The 22,634-nt window shown below is 45.5% G+C and overlaps 1 protein-coding gene across 1 annotated transcript in view; it reads right to left on the bottom strand.

The window, feature by feature from the left end:
* Positions 1-22,634, bottom strand: part of LOC144824117 (aminopeptidase N-like) — a 532,705-nt gene that overhangs the window by 396,555 nt on the left and 113,516 nt on the right. Inside the window, exon 5 of the mRNA XM_078683229.1 lies at positions 3,045-3,199. Coding sequence (XP_078539355.1) covers positions 3,045-3,199 — 155 coding nt within the window. The remainder of the gene's footprint in view (positions 1-3,044; positions 3,200-22,634) is intronic.

Consider the following 22,634-nt stretch of genomic DNA (forward strand, 5'->3'; position numbering starts at 1 on the left):
CAAGTAGGGACCCTTTCTTCTAGTCAGGGTAAGGGGGATACACACTTTAGATAACCCCTGCACACTCCTTTTGTAGCTTGACATGAGCAGACAGGCTTAACCCAAAGGCAATGTGTGAAGTATTTGTACTCAAAGTACACAGTAATACACTGATAACAGCACAAATGGATGCCACACCAGTTTAGAGAAATAAAGTATCTTCATCTAAACTCAACAAAACCAAAACAACAAAAATCCAACATACATGTAGTAAAATAGCACTTCAAAACAGTTATTTCCAAAACAAATGTTGTAGAAAACAAATAGCTTCACCTGGGGCTATTGCGATGTTGTGACAGTAATAAATCCAATGTATGGCACCGACTGTGAGGTGCATGGCATAGGGCACAGACTCACATGGACTTCCAAACAAGCAGTATCTTTGGATAAAGAAGTTGATGATGATGCATGGTGTCGTGGAGGTGAGGCATGGGGAGCTGAGCCCGGCTCCCTGGCTGCCACAGGGGAGGTGAGCCGTCATGTTCATGAGGAGGTGAAGTGTTGAATCTAGGACAGGGGAAGTCAGTGTGTCAGTTGTGAGGCGTCGGTTCCAGTGATGGTGCAAAGTCGGTGAGATTGTGGAGTCAGTTAACAGCGCCTCGGTAACAGGATGCAGGCGCTAAACGGAGACTATTCAAGTGATGGCTTTGTGCAAATGCCAATCCCTGCAGGCATCAAAGGGTGTCGGTGCAGCGGTGCAGGCTGGGTGGTCCATCGTGCACTTCTCAAGGGGTGCCCTTGGCCTCGGTGCAGGTCGCGGCATCAGAACGGCATCGCAGACAGCATCGGAGACAGGTTTTCTTGCTTCTTTCAGGTTGTGTCCAGCTCCTAACAGCAGGAACAACCTCCAGAGGTTGAGATTAATTCAAGCATTCCACCCATTACTTTTTTGTATACTTTAACTTTTAGGAAGTTGGCATTTGGTTGCCTTATCCATTTGGTGCCTGCAGCCTGTCTCTGGTCACGTAAATGGGTATAATTGGCAGTTGGGCTTTGTGTATTCCTCCTAGAGAGCCAGACACAGTGGGAGCTTAGGTGTTACTAAATTGCACATCACTGGCAGGATGGGAGGATGGGAGGTAGGAGCTGAGGCCAGCCTCACACCTCAAGTCCTGTCTCCACACAAAGGGCTCCATATCCCTTGTAGTTAGTCTGGAGCCAGAGCAAGGAGGACAGAAAATCTGTGCACTTCAAAGGCCTGTCTCTTGAATTTTCTCCCTACTTAAAAAGCCCAGCTGTGTATACAAGAAAGGACCTCAGACACCATACCCTAAGGCTTCCCACCGCTAAGTGAGTCAAATATGCATCCATAATCTTCTAAAGCCAGAACTTAAATTGAGCTCATTAGGAAAAAGCCATTTATTGACAATCTTCCTGAACTTAATCTCACCAGGCTCCATCCTTAATTCCCTTTGCAAAGAATTCCGTAGTTTCGGGGACAGATAGGCTAATGATCTGCCACCCCATGAACACACCCCCTCTCAGGAGACCAACATTCAAAGATCTTTAATTCCTATTGAGAACATAAGCTGATAGAAGAGCATTTTACAGTAGAGTTCCCCTTATGATAGGCCCTCTTCTAGAATTCAATGATGCTGTAACAGGACCTCAAACTGCAGTCTTGCCGCACCTCAGAACCGATGCATCGCTGTGGTTGCATGGATCCACGTAATGCTCTGCAATCAGGATTTAAGGTAATTTGATCATTGGACCTAACTGGGTCTCTCTAGCCAGCCTGTGCTCCATCGCAGTCAGCCTGAACTTGTGACATTGTCCCAATCTAAGGCAACCAAATAGCCATTGTTGGCGCTTTGTGCTGTTTGGCGCTATTTTTACTTAAAACTTAAAAATTAAATAACTACGGTTCCACAGATTGTTTTTTTTTCATTTTGGTCTTATTTTATTTATTAAAAATCATTCTATTTCTCTAAACCTGCTGTGGGAACTTTTTGTGTGGTGTTTTCACTGTTTTACTGTTTGAACTGTTGCACAAATACTTTACAAATTGCCTTCAAGTAAAGCCTGAATGCTCTGTGCCAAGCTACCAGAGGGTTAGCACAGGTTAATTTGGGGTTTGATTGTGCCTTTCCATGACTAGGATTGTGGTTGCTGGCTTGACGAAGGACTTACACCTTTTCAATCAATAGCCCAATTTCTAACAATTACCATGTGATCAGTATAAAACGTGAAACACTAGAATTCCCTCAGTGCAATGCATTGCACCACATACCAAATTATAAAACTATTTAAAGATTGACTGAGTGAAGATATGTGTAAAAAAATATTAATACAAAAATGGTGGATAGATGCCTAGCTTAATTAGAGTGTACACTCATGTGTGCATTCTAAATAGAGGGGCGCGTGACAACAGCCAGTGTCCCACATCCGCCAAACTAAATAACACCCTCAACCGCTAAAGTAACGGCAAAAGTTTAATGGTAAGTACATGTCTGCCTTAGACATTATTTTAGCTGTTTTCGAGCAGTGTGAACCATGATGTCATGTGGCCATATGCTAGCCCTTCCTTTTTCAATCTGCACTATTTGCTAATGAATTGATTATTTAGAATTGGATTTATTTTTCCGTTCACTGTTTTCAATAATTATGTGTCACCGGTCCACCTTTTCCAGAATTTTCTTCACAGCATCATATATTAATCCCTCCCGGTGTAACCTATTCTCAACAAGCAGGAATGAAGATTGCTTTGTCATTTTTTGGGCTCATTTTGCAGTAGTTGTACTAGGACAAGCTTGGAAAAAATTAAATACTACAATAACTTTCTCAACATGCATTTGTACATTTCATTAAAGATATTATTATTTGTCTCTTCAAATGTTTTCTTAGACAGAAGGAATTCAAGAAAATTGAGATGTTTCAAACGTGAGTTAGTTATTCTGTCAAAAGTGTATGAAAGCACAGTGATCCGAGGATCTGAATTAATTTATGAAATACCTGAACAAACAAAACTCAAGTGAAAGCAGATTTGAACAAATAAAATGCACTACCTGATGAGCAAGCTCATGTGCTATCACCGTAACCACTCTCTCTTTGTTCGCAATTGAAGATTCCAGTGGGTCAAACAAGAGTGCTGTCTCTCTGTAAGCAATCAAACCCCAGTTCTCCATGGCTCCTGCACTGAAGTCCGGAATTGCCACCTGTTCTGTAACAAGAGGCATCTTCATTAGCAAATAAAACCACACATCTCATGGCTTGTTAATGTATTTGGTTGTCAGCTTATCCAGTGAGTAACAGGATATTGTTCTTGTGCACAACCCACTCTGCAATGTAAGCGATAAACATCTCCCAGAAACATTATTATAGTAAAGCAGGGGCCTTGTGACCTTCGATTACTTACCCAGAAAAGGTTACAGTTACATCATCTGAATTGCGCTCTGTGATTTCACAGCAGGAGCAAGTATAAACTTAAAGACATAATTACTGTATCAAACATTTAAGGACCATTCTCCGGTGTCTTCTCATAAACATGCTGAGAAGGACAAAGCAGCAACTGTTCTGGCCTGTCCTCTATTACAAGCTCCCCTACCTCTTGACTCCATTTCTACACTGTCCCTTTGATTTGTCTGGGTGTCTTTCAATGAATCAATCCATGTTACACTGAGCCAGGATGTCCCACCAGATGTTTGAGGCCATTGGGTTGGGTTTGATCTCCTTCTAGACGACCATTAATCTCTTCAGCAAATCTATACTGGTATTCCCATCACACCCACTATCATCATTCATTTTATAAGGCCACAACCATATTTGGCCATCAAGGCCCACTTTTAGCCACCTGCTGCCGACCTGCCACCCAAAGCACCCTCTTCCATGGGCCATGGTCTCTACTACGCTGACAGATCCCAGCCTTGGTCTGCCTCCACTTCAAGACCTTGCAATATCCCTCCCCCTCTGCAACTCACTGGGTCTAGTTTTGCCAGCTTGGCAAATTTGCACCTCCTCCATTGATTGTTGTCATGCAGATTTACCCCTACTCACCTCTGTTCCAGTTTGCCCAGGCCTGGTTGTCCTTCCTATGCCAATTGTGTTCAGTGCTTTGGTCATTGCACTCCACTCTGTGTCTCTCAAGCCCTCGATAATTTGGGTTCTGCTTCCAGGCTCTTCCAGTAAGGCTGGGTTCCTGTTGAAATCAACCTAGGACTTCTCTACCATTCGCCCGCTGACTCAGATGCTGCAGGGTGATATGTTTTGGGCTACTTGCTACCCTTCTTATACTGGGCTGTGCCACAGCAGGTCTTTTGTGTGTTGCTCTAAAGAGGAAGAAGGTGATGCCAACTCATGCACCATCCTCCGAGTAGTTGGGTGAATCAGTGTATTATCGTTAAGTGTTTTCTACTGATTGCAATATCAGCCTTTGACTTTTATGTTTCCAAACTGTCTTTTCTAAAAAAAAAATTACAAAAAATTTGTGATTATGGGAACAGGTTTTCTACATTTTCCTGTTGGTGTTCAATAATTTGTGAGTTTACTTCTTTTGTTATCTGATTAACATTCAGTTCTGATTAAAGTTCAGTCACTAACATAAATTCATGTAATTCTCAAATTTAATTCTAAATTTAGTAAGGTTTTGAAATATTTCTATATTATTCCTATTAAAACGCCTTTGTATTTTTAGTAAATCTACACTTCTAATCTTTCTAGTAGTCTAGATAGGATCTAATTTGATGTTTTCATAAATATAACCACATTTCTGAGAGAAATTTGATATACATATTTACTAATATACTTCCTATTGCACATACTCTTCTGAATGCAAATATTGGTATTTCTAACCTTTGTCTGTTGCCTCTATTAAAGGTTTCACAATCCATTCTTAGCTAACAAGTTCTTGGACTCATTATTAGTTTGATTGTACGTTTTGATTGTATCTTAGTACTGCGACTGTTATTAACTTCTTCTGTCTTATTTTCAGTAACACTTATCAAAATTCATTCTCACACTCTTCTAATAATCTGTCCTGGGTATCCACTTGTTTTGTACTTTTCCTTTGCCTGTGATCCATGTGTCTCATATTCTTCTTCGGTATAGGTACACAAGTACAGGTACAATATCTCCTTCATACTACCCTTAACATCACTTATGACATGAAGTAGTTTTAAATACGGTGTTGTTCTTAATTGTTGGCCATGATAATCTTGTCATGGTATCACCCAAAGTGTTGCTGCTCTTTCTGAAATCGTTTTTGCTGGCCCTAGGACTCTGTACACTTTATTAATGCTAAACAGTGGTAAAATGTTTCTAAATACCAAGTATACCCAGGGCCAGTAAATTAAATGCTACTAGTGGGCTGCAGCACTCAGAGTGTCTTCAGGGCTTCACTGCAGCCTGTGTGTGTTGTTTTAAACTGCCATACCAACCTGGCAAACCTAAACATTTGCCATGTGTAAACCTGCAGTTTTAGTACTTAGAAATCATTCAGCCCCTAATAATAAAAATTATCTCCCTATTACCTAGCTGTCGCTAAGACCAGTTAGCGACAGCTAGTAAGAGATAGCGACCATCTTGGGCCCCACTTTGCATGTCAGTGATATTTATCACTAATGATATGCAAAGTGGGCGTGCCAAGATGTTAGCGACTGGAAACAGTCGCTAACATCGCTATCTCCTATTACCAACTTTTGGAGATATTCGCACTAAGCGCGAATATCTCCAAAAGCTAACACCTGCCCTGAGCAGTTCTTAGCCATGTTATCCAATGGGAGGTGGATAACATGGCTAAGAGCATTAGCTCGGTAATGCATGAATATCGCTGACTTTTCAGCGATATTCATGCATTTTTTATCGCATTTGCGATAAACCTTGCTAATACCAAGGTTTATCTGCGATAAAAATCGCCGCAGCTCAGCTGTAAATTTTTGTCTCTAACCAAGCAATAGCGATAATTATCGCTATTGCTTGGTAATATGCCCCTGAGTCTCTCTCCCGTTTTTGGAGAGCCTTGTAGAAGTCATTAGGAACTGGACAAGCACCATCTTCTAGTATGGGCAACATGAAAAAAAAAAATCAACATTTGGAGCCGTGACTGTGATGCTACTGTAATGCAACTCAACACATTTGCTTTTCCTATTTATCTACTGAGCAATTTTCTTCACTAGATATTAAAGCTCTTGATAAAAGTACTGCATACAGAATGCCTGTTGCCTTGCTTGCCCTTTTACGGAGATTTGTATAGAACTTGTACCTGTGAAATGCAAACCAAATATCAGTATTCTTACTTAGGTTTTTGGCTTCTAAAAATGGTTTGGCAAATATAATTCATTATCAAGCAGGACCCACGTCAGTTGTACTGACGAGGCAGACTCCGCTTATCATAAAGGTAACTGAAGTGCTGAAGTTAATACAGACATTGATTCTCATTTAAATGCATTTTTGTATCATTCCTTCAAAAACTACCACCTGTGCAAGTGCTTCTGGCACATTTCCCAAGAGGCAAATGCAGGAAGGAAAGAACACAATAATTTTACCACTTGAAATTACTGTAACCCGAATTTAGGACCTGTAAACCTAGAAAAATAGCTTAGAACGCCGCCAAAATATATTTTGATGAATAATCCTGAAAGTTTCGTTAAAGAAAGTGCAATGAACAAAAATACATACCAAAACATTCATGCATTCTGTAAGTATGTAAATTTTTAGGTCGAGCCTATAGCGGCAGCGTGCATGCGCTGCTTGCTTTGCGAGGCATGCAGAAATGGAGTATGGAGTGAAAGCTCCGCCCACTCTCTGCCCATGTTTCTAATTGGCTCGTGTCATTGGCTTTTGTAAATGCTGCGTCTGATTGATTATGAGGCTCGTTAGTCCCTCCTTATTATAGCCATGTCATCATTTGTACCTTCCCATTGCTACTGGCCCCTTTACTTCGAGTGTTACACGGTAAGTTATTTAGACTGTGAGCATTATGACGGCGCCACCCGCTCCTAGGGGCGTGGCGCCCTTAGAGGGCATCCGGGTTGGGAGCCAGCTGTGATGTCCTCGAGGCAGCAACAGGACAGGGAGGAGCCAGTAAAGCATGTCCAAGTGAGCCTATCATGGGAGCTCAGAGTCGTCAGGAAGGCAGGGTCGATCTTCCCTCCCCCGAGGGTATAAAACCTCGGGGGAGGCACAACTAACCCTCTTTGTCTTCTCCCACAGCTCCGGTGGCAGCAGACCAGCAAAAGAATTACAGCGTAGCTGGGTCTCTGCACATGGAGGAGAGGAGAGGGCCTCACAGCGTAGTCGCTAGGTGAGTCTTAGTGCCTACCGGTGACGCTGATTAGCACAAGGCTCATCAAGTACAAGCGGCGCTACAAATGCAGTAGCACAAGATACTAATGTCTCCTCTTTTCTTTTCTTTACTCCGAGGTAATGCTTCGTGGGAATGAATGCAGTCGGGGAGAGTTCCAAGCGGAAGCAGGAGCTTGTCCGGTAATATACAATTCCAAAAGTTAATTGCAACAGAGCGAGGAGTTGGCTTATCGGCTAGGGCAACATCGGACCTGGGGATCAGGGTTCGAGTCTCGATAACGATGCCAAACATCCTCTGATTGGGGCAAATCACCGATCTCCCTGTGCCTAACAAACAAAATGTGTGTGTCCTCATGTACTGTAAATTGTGCTATACAAGCAACACACAATGATATAATACCGTTAAAATCAGAATGTCGAAATAATATTGTGGATATTTCGAAATGATTGGCGGTTCAGGACCTATAGTTGGGAACAAGTTAGTTTGTATTATTGAAAATGGCTCGGGGCGCCATTTGGCTTTACAGCCCCTCCGATACTTGCGCATCCAGATGGGCATTGGTATGTTCTCTGGCGCGTCTTAGTAACAGATGCGACTTTACAACAGTAAATCACAGTAATTTAAACAGTAAACACGGTAATCTTGTGGGGCGTGCCTTTATTGAACCGGTGCTCCGCAGAGCAAAGAGAAACGGTCCCAAGAACGCGAATACTGCCGAGAAATTGCAGGGTAAAAGACGCTCCAAAGCACCATTTGTGGTTCGCTTGTGGTTGAAAGGAAAAATTATTGGGTAATTTAGGCACACGATCACAGTCTGTGATTCTAACAGTACTTAGAGGGGGCTGGTGGAATGGCGGGCGCCGAGTAGTTCTGTTTATTTATTGAGTTATGGATTTGATATAACGTTGAGTTTACCCGAAGGTAGTAGTTATGTTTATTTATGGAGTTATGGATTTGATATAGCGCTGAGTTTACCCGAAGGTATCAGAGCGCTTCCCAACAGGGACAGAGCTATACATGAGAACATTACAAGGGAGCAAAAAACAAGAACAGGGTTGGCTTAACGGCTAGGGCGTTCGACCTCGGACCTGGGGATCTGGGTTCGAGTCTCGGTAACGACGCCAAAATCTAATGTGCTTCCGGGCAAATTACTTAATATCTCCGTGCCTAAAAAAATTAATAATGTGTCCGCATGTAGCGTAACTGGTGATATGTAAAACGCTCTGATCCAAAATCTACCGTGATTCCGGGCAAATTACTTAATCTCTCCGTGCCAAAAAATGAATAATGTGTCCGCATGTAGCGTAACTGGTGCTGCAGCGCCTCTCATTTGTCGAAATATAATAGGTGTCTTTAGATGTATGAATCAGTAATGCTAAGATCCACTTCCCTGCCTTTTAACCTCTGCGCTGTCTTGTAAATTAAATAAATCTCTTGTTTTATTTCTTACTTTACATAAATTGGCCTTGTCTTAATGTCAAAGCACATACAGCGTTTACATTGTTCAAGTATTGATTGACATACGTGGATTATTTAATTGTCACAATTCTCCGAAAGATGAATTCAAGTACTATTGTGGGTTTTACGTTACCGGAATTAAACTAACCTTCATTTTTAAACACCTTCATTATTGATGTGCATAATGTATGGAGTTCATGCTTGTCTTTACTTACAAGAAAATATTCCTGCCCTCAAAGCATGTCACGCAGTAATGATAGATGCGTATTTTTCCAAGAGCCAGCTTAGGATCGCTATTGTTTGCCTGAGCTATTTGTCTTAATGTCTCAGTATTAATGAGCAGAGCGGGTCGGAGTGGACTGTGATCTATTGCCTTACTGGGTAAAGGCTGACTTCACGTGCACAATACGGGCTAACTTCCCCCTAATGTAAAATGATCAATGGCGCAGCACAATTATATATTGTGAGACTGCCATCAACTTACCACCGGTGGCGGCTAAGTAGGGTGTCACTTTCTCTCCGCTTGAGATACACAGCACAATGCACTGTCGCGATGAACGCTGAACGAGACGCAGTTGACCCTCTGACGGCTGAAACAAGAAGGCAATGTTCCATTGCAAGCCGCAGGATTACCTTTTACTAAGACAGTAAGGTTGTTATTTAAAAGCCAAGCATGGAGCGTTCTCCCCTTAGTAACGAAGAACCGTTCACGGCAGTCTTGTAGCAAAAGCCAAGAAATGAACACGTACTGGTACATTTAGTTCAAAGATTCAGTGCCCATCACAAGTGCTAATTAAGGTAGTTTTGTGTCTAAAATGGCCCCAGATATTTCACTTCTACCAATAGACGGAAACGTTGTAAACGGACACAAAAGTGAGAGAACGCAATTGATCAACACCGTTGGGCCAATTCCTGCGAATCCTGCCTTGCAAAGTGAAACAGCTTGAAGCAAATCCAATTTTAATGCGAGATGCATATTTTGTTCAAGAAAGGTTGGTCGGCACAGAAGTTATCGCTTTATGGTCAGCTAAGCTTGCTACGGGTAACCTTAAATTCCTTTTGCTGGTGTTTCTGTTAAATAAGTCACACAACATGCAATGTGCCTGCTCATTGTGGGCACCCAAAAAAGGTCGAATTTAAAACTCTTTGCCTGCTCCATAAGGCATTGCATAATTCTGCCTACTGATACCACCTCACGTTATTCACTACTTATATTCGCACCGGACACGAATGGTCACGTTGTTTTAAAATAATACTTTTTCATCAAACCATATGGAGTGAATTCAACACTTTCACATTGCTTAACATAATTTTAGGTGACAGTCAGTCACCCACTCTGCTCATATTTGTTATTTGTACCTTTGCAGCATTTATACCCACTGGTTTGGTGGCTGGTGCACTTAACATTATTACCAGGTTTGTGGAAAATTAGTACGATTTTGGTAAACATTATCTGCGCCATCTTGCCTTTCCCCCTGATGCCACACTTTTTGTCGTGCGCGCCCGCCATTTTAGGTGCCTCGATCAGAACAGCCCTTTTGCATGCCACTGGCCCCCGACATAGCCCTTCGCCCTCACCAAGCCTGCACGCTGACCAACCCCCCCTGCTCGCACCTGCCTTAAGTCATAAACCCCTCTTCAGCGCAGCTCTGCCTCAGAACCCCATCCTGTTCCCAGCGCGACACCTCCCTTCATTCCTTTTCATGGTCCCAGGCCCTTTGATGCAAACCCCTTTTTCCCCGTGTGCCCGTTTGTCTTCCTCGTTCCCAGGCCGACACCTAGCTCTGCCGATACTATTCCTTGCCCCTCCCCGTACAGTAGAAAGCTTCCCTCATCAAAGGACCCCCGAGTTGATCAAAGCCCCCACCCCATGAGATCCGATCGAACCCCCCACATTCCATGAATCGGCGGAATATCCAGCTGCGCGATAATCATCACCTGTTGTGACCGGGGTGGGGACTTCTACTGTAAATGTGTGTGGGAACGGGCCCGAAGGGGAGATTCCGGGAATGTCTTTCCGTACATCAAAGCATTGCCATGAACATGTAATCTGTAATAAAGCAATAAAACCTGTATATAAGAGGCCAGGCCTCAGAGATGCAGCTAGAGCACCTCAGAACGATACCTGCTGTCTAACTGATGTGTTCTCCTCCGGAGAGAATAAACCTTGTTTCCTGCCTTCCCGTCTCCAGCGCCTGCCTCTTCATTGATTAATATTTCATGGGTTTAAGAGGCGATGCCGCCGGGCAAATATCGATTGTCCCCTCAACCTAGATTCTACAATTGGCGTCCCAAGCGTGGGGCCCATCAGCGACTCGTGGATCCAGTGGGAGAGGTCCTGACGACAGAGTGAACGACTGCAACGATCGGGAGAGCTCTTGCCCAATAGACCCTCGTCTGGCAGCCGATCATCCGAACTTCACTAGTTCCGAACAGACCTCTCTCGAGTGATCTACGGTCCTGACTGGGAACCATTAGGAGTGCTGCGAGGAATACGAGAAAAAGAGGACGATCGGGCGCTGGATTCGGAAGACAAGAAACTGTCCATACGGTCCGGGTAAGGTCGTGTAAACACGACAAACTGCAAAATAATTGATCGATTGTTCAGAAAATACTAGTATTACTCTTTGTTAACTTATTTGGAGATTCACTGTCTGCACGCGGAGAAACAGTAGGCTCTTTCCCTTTTGCAAACAGTGAAGGATAGGTAACGCAGCCGTCGTGCCTATTTTTCTCCCCCACTGAATCCTATTATTTATTAACGGTTTTCGGGAGATTCCCTCTCCCACACTGATTAACTGGGTTCTTTGACCCCGAACTACTGTTCACGGATTGTTTTCTGGAGATTCTCTGTCTGCAAACAGGAAATAACAGATTCCTCTTTACGGATAGTGAAAGGGTAGAGGACGCAGACTTTTGCGCCCCTACTTATTCTCCCCACTGATTTTATTTTATTTTTTATTGGTTGTTTTTTTGTTATTGGTTCATGAGGTATTCACTGCCTGCAAACAACGTAGAATAGAAATATTCTGTCTAGTCTTTGCACACAGTGATAAGATAGGCAGTGCTGACTTTTGTCCCTCGTTGCGAGCCGGCATGTCTGTCTTCTCCCCACTGATTGATAGCTGGTTCAGCCCGGACCGTTTATTAGAGGTGGATCATCTAGCTCCGCTGGAAGGCACCCCTAATAAGGACATGTTCATAAACTATGGATTAGTTACCATAGCCTATAATAAATTGTGGCACAGGTATACCAAAGAAAGTCAAGACAAACAGTGGCCACTGGTAGGATCCTTCGATCTTGATAAAATAGAAACGTTAGAAATAGCCCTTCGTGATAATAAGACAACGCCTATTATGCTCGACAGTCTCGGTATGTGGCGAAAAGAGGCAATGCAACGAAAGAGAAGAGACGAGGACAGAGCAGGTAGAGGAATATATCAACAGGACAACCCCTGGACACCACGACCCGAAAGTTATCCCCCGACACTACGCACAGGACGGCCAGACTTAGGGCAAGACCAATGTGCTTTTTGTAAATGTATCAGACACTGGAAAGCCCAATGCCCGACTTTACTGAGCGAGAGTAGGAACAGAGGACCGACAGGAATAGCAGCCCGGAAGAAAGGGAAAAAGCGCCAGACAAAGAAGAATCAGACTGACATGGTCAGACCAGAAAGAACCACCACGTTTGATTATGCCCGATGGCACAGATTTCGCCAGACCGATTTCAGCGACATGTTCGAGTTTTCATAGATCGGACAATGTTAAGACGGGAACCCAGTCTAGCTCTAAATTAACAGACGGAGAAGGATAATTATGGCCAATAATTGTTTTATATTTGTCTTGGGTCTTTGTATGTCATACTTGTACTGTCTCCCGTCTGAGTTTATGTGTATGTGAGGCATGAATCTACGTCATCCCTCTGCATGTGCTTCCGTGTTACTTAAACTCCGTTAACAGAAACTTTAGCATGAAACAACCTGGAAAGAAAGAAATGGGAAAACGAAATCCGTAGGCCACTGATGAACTTGAACTTTTATTTAACATAACGAACAAGAAATAAATAACAATACGTAATAATAAACACCTATTAATGCCCTAACAACAGAAAACGTTTGAAACAAGAACGGTAAAACCTAGAAAATGAAAGTCAACAGAACATTCGCCCCCCCCCCCACGCTCTGGAACCTTCCAAAGTAGGGCAGGGTTACGGCTACGCCCTACCAGCAGCAACCCATATAAGGCGGGCCCTGCTGCCAACAATCGGTCAGGAAATCATAACATAGGGGGGAGCCGGAGGAGAGGCAGGGGCCAGCGGAGTCCGGCCGCAGCGGCCCTGGATAGCTGCAGGCAGTCCCGCCACATGCCTTCCCGGCCCGGCCACGGTGGCGCATGGGAGTTTCAGGTAGTCCCGCCACATGTCCTCCCGGTCCGGCCACCAATGGCCAGGGACCGGGGCCAACTGGATCCGGCTGCAGCCGATAACCTAAGGAAGCCCGGCCCAGAAACGGACAGGACACTTCTTCCTTTTCTCCTCCGTGATAGCCGCAGCAACACGCCAGGCGCCACTTCTGTCATGAACAATGGCCGCGACAACTCTGGGCGGCGGGATGTCTTGTACATACCTCCACGAAAGTTAGTCCTGGTCGGGCTGGGAGGGAGAGGCGACGCGGACGAGCCTCTCCCACCTCCACGGATAGGAGGTTTCCCAGCCCCCGGCCCAACGCCGAACTCCCCCAGCCAGGTGGTGGTGCCAATACCTGCGTAGCACCGAACATACCATGGTGGCGCCCCAGTACTTGCGCAGCACCGAACATGCAACGGTGCCCATATTTTCGGAGCACCGAATATGCAATGGCTGCACCGATACTTGTGCAGCACCGAATGTGCGCCGCAGGTGGCCATACTTCCACAGCACTGGGCATGGGCCTTGTGGAGCACAGGGTGTGGAGAGACCATCGTGCATGCCCATGAAAGAGAGCGGCCTGGAGTGCACCGGGAGAAGGAGACGGCGCGAACGAGTCTCCCTCGCCCCCCCAGGTGGGGGCATCGCAGCTGCACCCCAGCCGAACGTCCCGCTTCCACAACACAGAGTTCCATTCCCTATTTGTCTTCAGAAAGGTCTCTTCCACTCTTGCAGACTCGACGAGAGGGGACTGCTGCAGGGCCTCAAAATGGCGTCTGGGCCCGCTGGAAGGCGGGTCTCGGCCGCTAGAGTAACTTTGAACAGCAATGTAACTCGGTCGCTCGCCCACCGGAGCACGAGCCCCCACCTCCGACAGCATCTCCACAGCCTTGAAGAGTCTACAAGGGTCCCCGGCGGAGCCCTCGGCCCCTGCAGGCTTCCGGTAAGGGACGACTGCCTTGATCACTAACGAAACAAGCATGACATTGCCACTCTTTCTGTTAGCAGGAATTCTAGAACTGCCGAAAAGGACTCTGGTCCAACTGCCGGTTGTAGGAAACATTTTTCCCTGATGCTACTTCCGGACTAACCCGGCCCCGCCCAAAATGGCGCCGGTATCAATAGGAACTTACGAACACCTCGTGGTGTTCCTTTTTACTAATACAAAACTTGATGTTCTGAGACATATATGATCCTTTGTCCACTTGACAAGAAAGAAGGAGAGCTCACTCGACGAACATGTAAAAGGATCCCGTTAAAAATGTTGATTACAAATGTACGATGTATTATATTTTTTTTATGTAGCTGATGTATAACCTCGCTTATGATGCACGCACACGGTATGCATATAGGAAATCTGATTGCAACTAGTCTGACTATGCTTCTAAATTATGAAATAAATGCCCCCGATCCCCCAACCAATTGATAGATGTTTTAGTTTCCTACGAATGAATGGATAAACCTTTCTAATGTTTTTTGTTGCAAAACAACCCCCCACTGTACGCACTTTGGCCATTGCCGTGTCCGGCCAAATACGACTGCACCCTCATAATCCACGTGCTGAAATGATTCTGCAAAATAAAGGTTTTCGAAACTATGAACGGGTATTGCATGCTTTATTTAAAAATGTGGGATCGGCGGGAGAATTCTTTTCTGTGCACCCTACTCTGCTCTCTCTTTAAGGTTAATAGAAGATGGTTGCCCAGCCCCGGATGGAGGATCGAATCTGAGACACGACACCCTACCGTCAAATATGCGACTGACTCAGGGACTCGCACATAGAGGAAGACCTCGATTTCCGGGGATGGGTAAAAGCGAAATGGTGTGAAAAATGGAATATAACGGATGGGTAAAGTGAAACGATGTAAATGATAGAATATTATAAAGATACGACACTCAAAGGTACTAGGGAACAGAGTTGACCGAAGAGCTGAAAAACCTTAAAACATCACAGCGTTGAAAGAGATTTAAGGACCCCGATAGTTAAATACACCTACCAACTAGAAACTTCGCGCTAAGTACTTCTGATTCTCTAACGTTTTCCTACTCACGGCCTATAAGGACACACTGCCCCCCCCCCCCCCCTGGCTCCAGAAACCACAACCTCAGGGATTCTATCCCGGGGAGATAAGACGGGTATGAGGTAAGTAAAGGACTCTTGAATCCATGCATTTGATATGCGCGAATGTTGTCCCCCTCCCTTCCCCTCTTTTCCCTCCCTCTGCAGGTTACATCAGAGATCACAACCGAGGTGTGGCGAAGATCTGAAGCCTTGCCATGTCTGATACGTGAAGCGGACTAGCGCCGCAAGGTGGCACCTAAGCACACCCACCAACTGCTCATGTAACAAACGAGCCAATAAATAGTATGACTTGATGAGAAATGATCACCCTTAATCCAGGTTGCGCGAGTGGACACATGCCATGTATGTCTGAAACTATGAAAGAATGTTTGTGCGTGACTGAAGCGTCGACTCAACTGGTCAAAGGACCAAGAATGCAAGGAGTACGACACAATAGTGCCCTTTTCCTTTTTCTCAATGCACGTCCCCCGTACCCGACTTAATGCTCGTCCGTCCTGAACCGCATGCTTTCAAAATACTAACACGGACCTGCGATGTCTTGTATCGAGTAATGCGCTGAATAATCTATCTTAAATACACGGCCGCTCCCTATGTTGCCCGTGTACTATCTAGCCTATTGTTGCACATCTCTCTCTCTCTCTCTCTCTCTCTCTCTCTCTCTCTCTCTCTCTCCCACACTCTCACTCTTCCGAACGACTAGCACCTAAATTGGCAAACCGCCACCCCTAGCACAACACCCAATTGGCTTCAAATACCGCCAGTATTAGCACAAAACTTGTCTTTAATACAATCACCCTGAGACCGTGTCATTGCCTCTCCTTTCTGCTAAATTAACGAAACCGAGAGTTGGCGATGAGGGAAAGGACAGGTAAGACGACTGAGGTTCCCTAATCTGACCCGTAATAAGGGAACTACATGTCAGCGGCTCCTATGATGAAATAAAATGCCTCAGAATACGCGACCTTCCCCGTCCCGAATTGTCGCAATACCCAAACAGTAAAAATGATCGGAACATCCTCATATTCCAGGAACGCCCCCTGTTTCGTATCAGCTGCCCCAGACGAGAGTTATAAAACTGTCCCTCACCCCCGGTCATAAGAGATGGGTCTACTTACGCCCTTACCACAGTTTTCTATGTCCCTAGTTGTTTCCCATAAGACCCCTGTCTTTTCTAATTTAGTAATCAGGCCATAAGAGGCTACATAGGAACCAGAATGATGTTTTACAAAGTTACAGGATTAGACCGAAGCGAAGAAAATCATTGCAATGAACACTGATGAAAGCGAAAATGTTTAGTTGAAAGGCAAGATGCATTGATAGAATGAAAAATGTTTAGTCTATGTTCGTCCCTCAGCAAGATACCTATTAGTACCATGTTGATAGCTCACAGCACCCTTTATAAATATAAAGCCCTAGAGAATGGTATAGCTTTGTCAGGCTCATATTACGAAGGTGGGTCTCCATCAGATGAACTGTCGTAACTATAATAAATAGTTGTGAAGGAAAGTCATAGTAAATCCAACAGGCCCATCATCGGTCATTTATATGTTAGTTGTGAACCCTAATATAACGGACGTTTTCATTTTGTGCCTGGAGCTGGGAGAGAAATAGACTTATGTGATTACCTTCCTCTACCAATTCTCTAAAGACTGTCTTTTCAAACTCATTTTAAGGGTACGACTGTCGGAGGAAAGAAGGACCGGATGTGGGAGCACGTGGCCTGACTACAGACTATGGAACATCTGCGACATTGGCCAAGGTGAGACCGCGACAGAAAAGAGCTGCAGGACGAGGCACTATTTCCGACAAAATGAGAGGAAAGGGCTGACCTGATGCCCCTGCTCAATGTTCAAATGTGTGCCGAAAAGTCCCCGCTCTCTGAACTCAGTCATGAGCCCGCCTACCTGGAATTCTCCGCCCCCTGGTCTGTTCCCGATCTGGCCCTGCTCCATCCCCCTTTTTCTCCGACCTACCCTATGGACTACTTACACACTCTTCTTCCACCTGAACTCTTTGACTATCGACTCCAAAGGACACGGGGCGAACAGGACCTTTTTGACCGGGAAAGCAAGAAAAAGGTCATGCCCTGCAACGCGGAATCTAGAATAGAGCTGGACCCATAAGCTCCACCGCCGGTGCTCCACAGTGCCAACGGAAGACGGAAACCAAAATGCTAACAACTCGCTAACTTCGAACATTCCTTAATTATCATTTCTACTATGTCTCATTTCTCTCCCAGCCACCAATGTATTGATTATGCAGCAACCAACAATGAACAGAACTCGGATATGTAATAACCTATCAGTTTACATTCCAACCGACTATAAGTAGCTATGAAATGTACGCAATGCTCTCACTACAGAATCATTTTTGTCTGCATTACTATAACTTTCCTGCAAAACGAGTTTTATCGATGGACCCGCCTCCTAAGATGAGCGATTTTGAAATGTAATGTTTATAGCTCCTTCACCTGGGTTCCTACTTTTTACCTATGACCACCACAATAGACATGAATAGGAAATAGACCAGCAAGATGTCTTGAATATGTTAAAGGGAGGACTGTGGAAAATTAGTACGATTTTGGTAAACATTATCTGCGCCATCTTGCCTTTCCCCCTGATGCCACACTTTTTGTCGTGCGCGCCCGCCATTTTAGGTGCCTCGATCAGAACAGCCCTTTTGCATGCCACTGGCCCCCGACATAGCCCTTCGCCCTCACCAAGCCTGCACGCTGACCAACCCCCCCTGCTCGCACCTGCCTTAAGTCATAAACCCCTCTTCAGCGCAGCTCTGCCTCAGAACCCCATCCTGTTCCCAGCGCGACACCTCCCTTCATTCCTTTTCATGGTACCAGGCCCTTTGATGCAAACCCCTTTTTCCCCGTGTGCCCGTTTGTCTTCCTCGTTCCCAGGCCGACACCTAGCTCTGCCGATACTATTCCTTGCCCCTCCCCGTACAGTAGAAAGCTTCCCTCATCAAAGGACCCCCGAGTTGATCAAAGCCCCCACCCCATGAGATCCGATCGAACCCCCCACATTCCATGAATCGGCGGAATATCCAGCTGCGCGATAATCATCACCTGTTGTGACCGGGGTGGGGACTTCTACTGTAAATGTGTGTGGGAACGGGCCCGAAGGGGAGATTCCGGGAATGTCTTTCCGTACATCAAAGCATTGCCATGAACATGTAATCTGTAATAAAGCAATAAAACCTGTATATAAGAGGCCAGGCCTCAGAGATGCAGCTAGAGCACCTCAGAACGATACCTGCTGTCTAACTGATGTGTTCTCCTCCGGAGAGAATAAACCTTGTTTCCTGCCTTCCCGTCTCCAGCGCCTGCCTCTTCATTGATTAATATTTCATGGGTTTAAGAGGCGATACCGCCGGGCAAATATCGATTGTCCCCGCAACCTAGATTCTACAGGTTGACAGACATTAGGCATCAGATTTGGTAGAGCCCCCTTTTATGGCATTCTTCGCCACTAGATCTAGGGCTGCGCACACAGGCCTTGAAGTTACACTGGAGCTGTGACCTGCGGAGGGGGCCACTGATCTAAGGGGCGGCACTGTGTTTGGTAATTAATTATGTATGGAGCGATGTGGGGCACTTTTGCCCGGGGTAATGAGAGAATCCGAGAAGGAGGACATGGGGTGTGGGGGCGCCAAAAAACGCTAAAGGGCACTCCATGTATGTATTTATAGGTTGGTTTCAGAGCTAAACCTCTCCTAAAGGCAGGCACACGGTTGCGTGTGAACAGCAATGATATAGTAAACTAGAGTTTAGAGCGGTATCTGGTCCCGTAAGCAAAGTTATTGTTAAGGCAACGTGATGTTAAAGGAGAGCTTCAACCCTTACCTAAATGGGAGTTGAGTTAGGGTGATCCCTAGAGATACAAGGATAGTGTTCTAGATCCTGGGCGCATAGGTGGTTCAACACGAACCCAGGGCCTGTTAATCAAATGCTACAAGTAGTCTGCAGCTATCATGGTGACACCCCCTGTCAGCAGATATATTCCTTTAATGCCGTTTACGGCACCCTTAAGGCAGGCCCTAATCACTAAATAGGGCAGGGGCCCTGGTATTTCAACATAGGACATATGTGATTATGTTAGTATGTCCTGACAGTGAAAAGCTCAAAGTCATTTTATCACTGCTTCATGGCTCATTTCCAATAGTAGCTAGGTTACCTTCAGTAAAGTGGGAATTTAATTTACAATTCTGAAAGCGTAACATTTAGAGGTAGGCATGGTTTATGCCTACCAGAGGGGCCTTTCCCAAAGTGTCCATGTCACATGACTGTGAATGGTTTAAAAAAAAAAAAAATATGAAATTCTATAATCAACGTAGAATCAATTACATTTCATTAAAATGCAGATGTATTTGGTATGTCGGGATGTCAGGGCTGTCCCTTCTTTGATGCAAATACTACACTATGAAGAGCAACATTGCCAGACAATATTGGTTGGCTCCTAGTATATATTCGGGACGCGTAACTGTTCATTCTAAATTTATCTCATAACCGTGGAATTTGGCCAAAAAAAAAAAAAAAATGTTGGAGCCTGGCGTAGCTGTGTCACTATCATGAATATTGGGTGTTAATTTGCCATTTCATCAGAGCAATTCGGGAATGTGTGCAGTTATTGCCTGTAAGTCTATGTTCCAGTCTGTAAAGATTCATGTTTAATGCGTTCACTTTTCCCATGAAGGGGTTATGAAGTTTGAATTCATTTTAGATATGAAGACGTCTCTAACGTAACCGCCTGCAGTTAACTGAAGGGTAAAGTTCACATATTACTGCAAATATGTCATTAGCTAAAACTAGGCTCCATTAGCAGCGGTGAAATCTTCGCATTATTTATTCCATGCATAATTTTCCTCGGGCTTGGTTTGGCCACGCATTATATTGGACAATGGGAGAAGTAGCCTCCAAGAACATTGAATCTCGAGCCGCTTCACAGGCCTGCAATCTTGAATGCATAATTATTCCGAGGATAATGCATGCCAGGTAGTTGGACAAGGATTGCATGTCACTACAGGTATTTGCAGTCAGCCTGGACGTTAATTTATTAACTGTCTACCTCCCACCATAGGGGTGGCAGCCACAGGTCGGCTGGATAAAAAGGGCGAAAAGCAGCAAGCGAGGAAAGCCACTAGGGTGCCAGATACGGGGTTTTCTTGGCTTTGTGCCAGTCAGCTCACTACAGTGCATTTGTCTGGATCAGGCCTCCACATAAGCATTATGATAGATGGTGAGTTAACGTTGGGGGCCCAGCATGCCATCAGCTGCGAATTAACTGGCAGTGGTAAGAGCGGAGGCTGATTCCCGGTCATACATGAACAGGGGATTGGTGCAGGGGTGGCGCCCAGCAGTGAAGTCTGTTCGGTCGGGGGGGGGCGAGCGCGCCAATAAGCTACTCGCCCTGTGGCGGGGTCCCAGGCAAGAAAAGGCTGTGGACTTCCTTTTTGGTATGGACTGGCTGCCCCTTGAAAAGGGCAAGCAGTCATTGTGGGGCTCTGGGCTGGCGGGAGAGGGGGGACTGACCTGCTGGTGGTCCTTGACCTCTCCTCCCCTACCCAAGATGCCTTGGTATATGTTTATAACATTGAAGGGGGTATACCCCAGTATGGTTGTCTCATGGAGGCACATTATTTACCTGCGGCTCTGTTGACCGGAGGGCGGTCAACTTAAGGGGAGCAGGCTATCTTGGTTGTGGCCTGCTGGCACAGCCCGAAGGTTAAGCAAAAGGCCCCTTGGAGAGTGGGTCGTAAATATAACGACAATGTACAACTTTGAGATTTATTTATATATATATAATCAAGATGAATAAAGGATTAATAATCCAAGATGAATAAAGGATTAATGACACTGCTGGAAGTTTCAATAAAAGACTACGCGGTGAACGACAACAACTTGTTTTATGTCTTTTACGGGAGGGCGACTCGCATCCGGTATGCACACTATGACGGCGCCACCCGCTCCTAGGGGCGTGGCGCCCTTAGAGGGCATCCGGGTTGGGAGCCAGCTGTGATGTCCTCGAGGCAGCAACAGGACAGGGAGGAGCCAGTAAAGCATGTCCAAGTGAGCCTATCACGGGAGCTCAGAGTCGTCAGGAAGGCAGGGTCGACCTTCCCTCCCCCGAGGGTATAAAACCTCGGGGGAGGCACAACTAACCCTCTTTGTCTTCTCCCACAGCTCCGGCGGCAGCAGACCAGCAAAAGAATTACCCACCCACCCATCCCTGCAACAAGGAGGAGCTTGGCGGGGTCCCAGGCAAGAAAAGGCTGTGGACTTCCTTTTTGGTATGGACTGGCTGCCCCTTGAAAAGGGCAAGCAGTCATTGTGGGGCTCTGGGCTGGGGGAGAGGGGGGACTGACCTGCTGGTGGTCCTTGACCTCTCCTCCCCTACCCAAGATGCCTTGGTATATGTTTATAACATTGAAGGGGGTATACCCCAGTATGGTTGTGTCATGGAGGCACATTATTTACCTGCGGCTCTGTTGACCGGAGGGCGGTCAACTTAAGGGGAGCAGGCTATCTTGGTTGTGGCCTGCTGGCACAGCCCGAAGGTTAAGCAAAAGGCCCCTTGGAGAGTGGGTCGTAAATATAACGACAATGTACAACTTTGAGATTTATTTATGTATATAATCAAGATGAATAAAGGATTAATAATCCAAGATGAATAAAGGATTAATGACACTGCTGGAAGTTTCAATAAAAGACTACGCGGTGAACGACAACAACTTGTTTTATGTCTTTTATGGGAGGGCGACTCGCACCCGGTATGCACACTACTTTGCTCATGCCTTGTCGCCCCCTTTTCTTCCTGCACTCCCGCTGTCCGTTCTCCCCAATCCGTTGTCCGTGATGCAATGCAATAGGACTCAAGTAAATGCGAGTCCTATTGCATTGCAAATGCTTGTTTAAGCTGATTACCACACAACAACACACCAAGCCGTACCCAGACAAAATGGAAGTGTAAAAGGCATGCAGGTGGGATTGATTTCTGTTCCTCACTCACTTCCAGGCCATGAACGTCATCTCTGCCTCCAGTCGTGGAGCAGCGCCCTAGGGGTTTCCCTTGTCAGTAATGTGTGTGTGAGTTCTACCAGCTTCAAGCTGTGCTCTGCTGTCAAGTGGAAACTCAGAAAGGACAAATATCATGTTCTATCTTCTGTCTTAGTGTAATTCGTGAGACTTCATTATCAGAGGCTGGAAAGAGAGAAACAAACGAAGATGGCCTTGTGGCTTGATCTGTATCTGGAGTTTCGCAGACTACCACTTATGAATCTGGTGATAGCACATCATTTTCCTGGGGGTATCGCATTGCTGTCCGGCCGGCTGAGAGTGATTTGAGCAACAACAAACAGCAATAATTAATTTTTATTCCTTGTAAGGAAGAAATGAG

The sequence above is a fragment of the Lissotriton helveticus genome, chromosome 3_1, assembly GCF_964261635.1.
Source record: "Lissotriton helveticus chromosome 3_1, aLisHel1.1, whole genome shotgun sequence".
Taxonomy (NCBI): domain Eukaryota; kingdom Metazoa; phylum Chordata; class Amphibia; order Caudata; family Salamandridae; genus Lissotriton; species Lissotriton helveticus.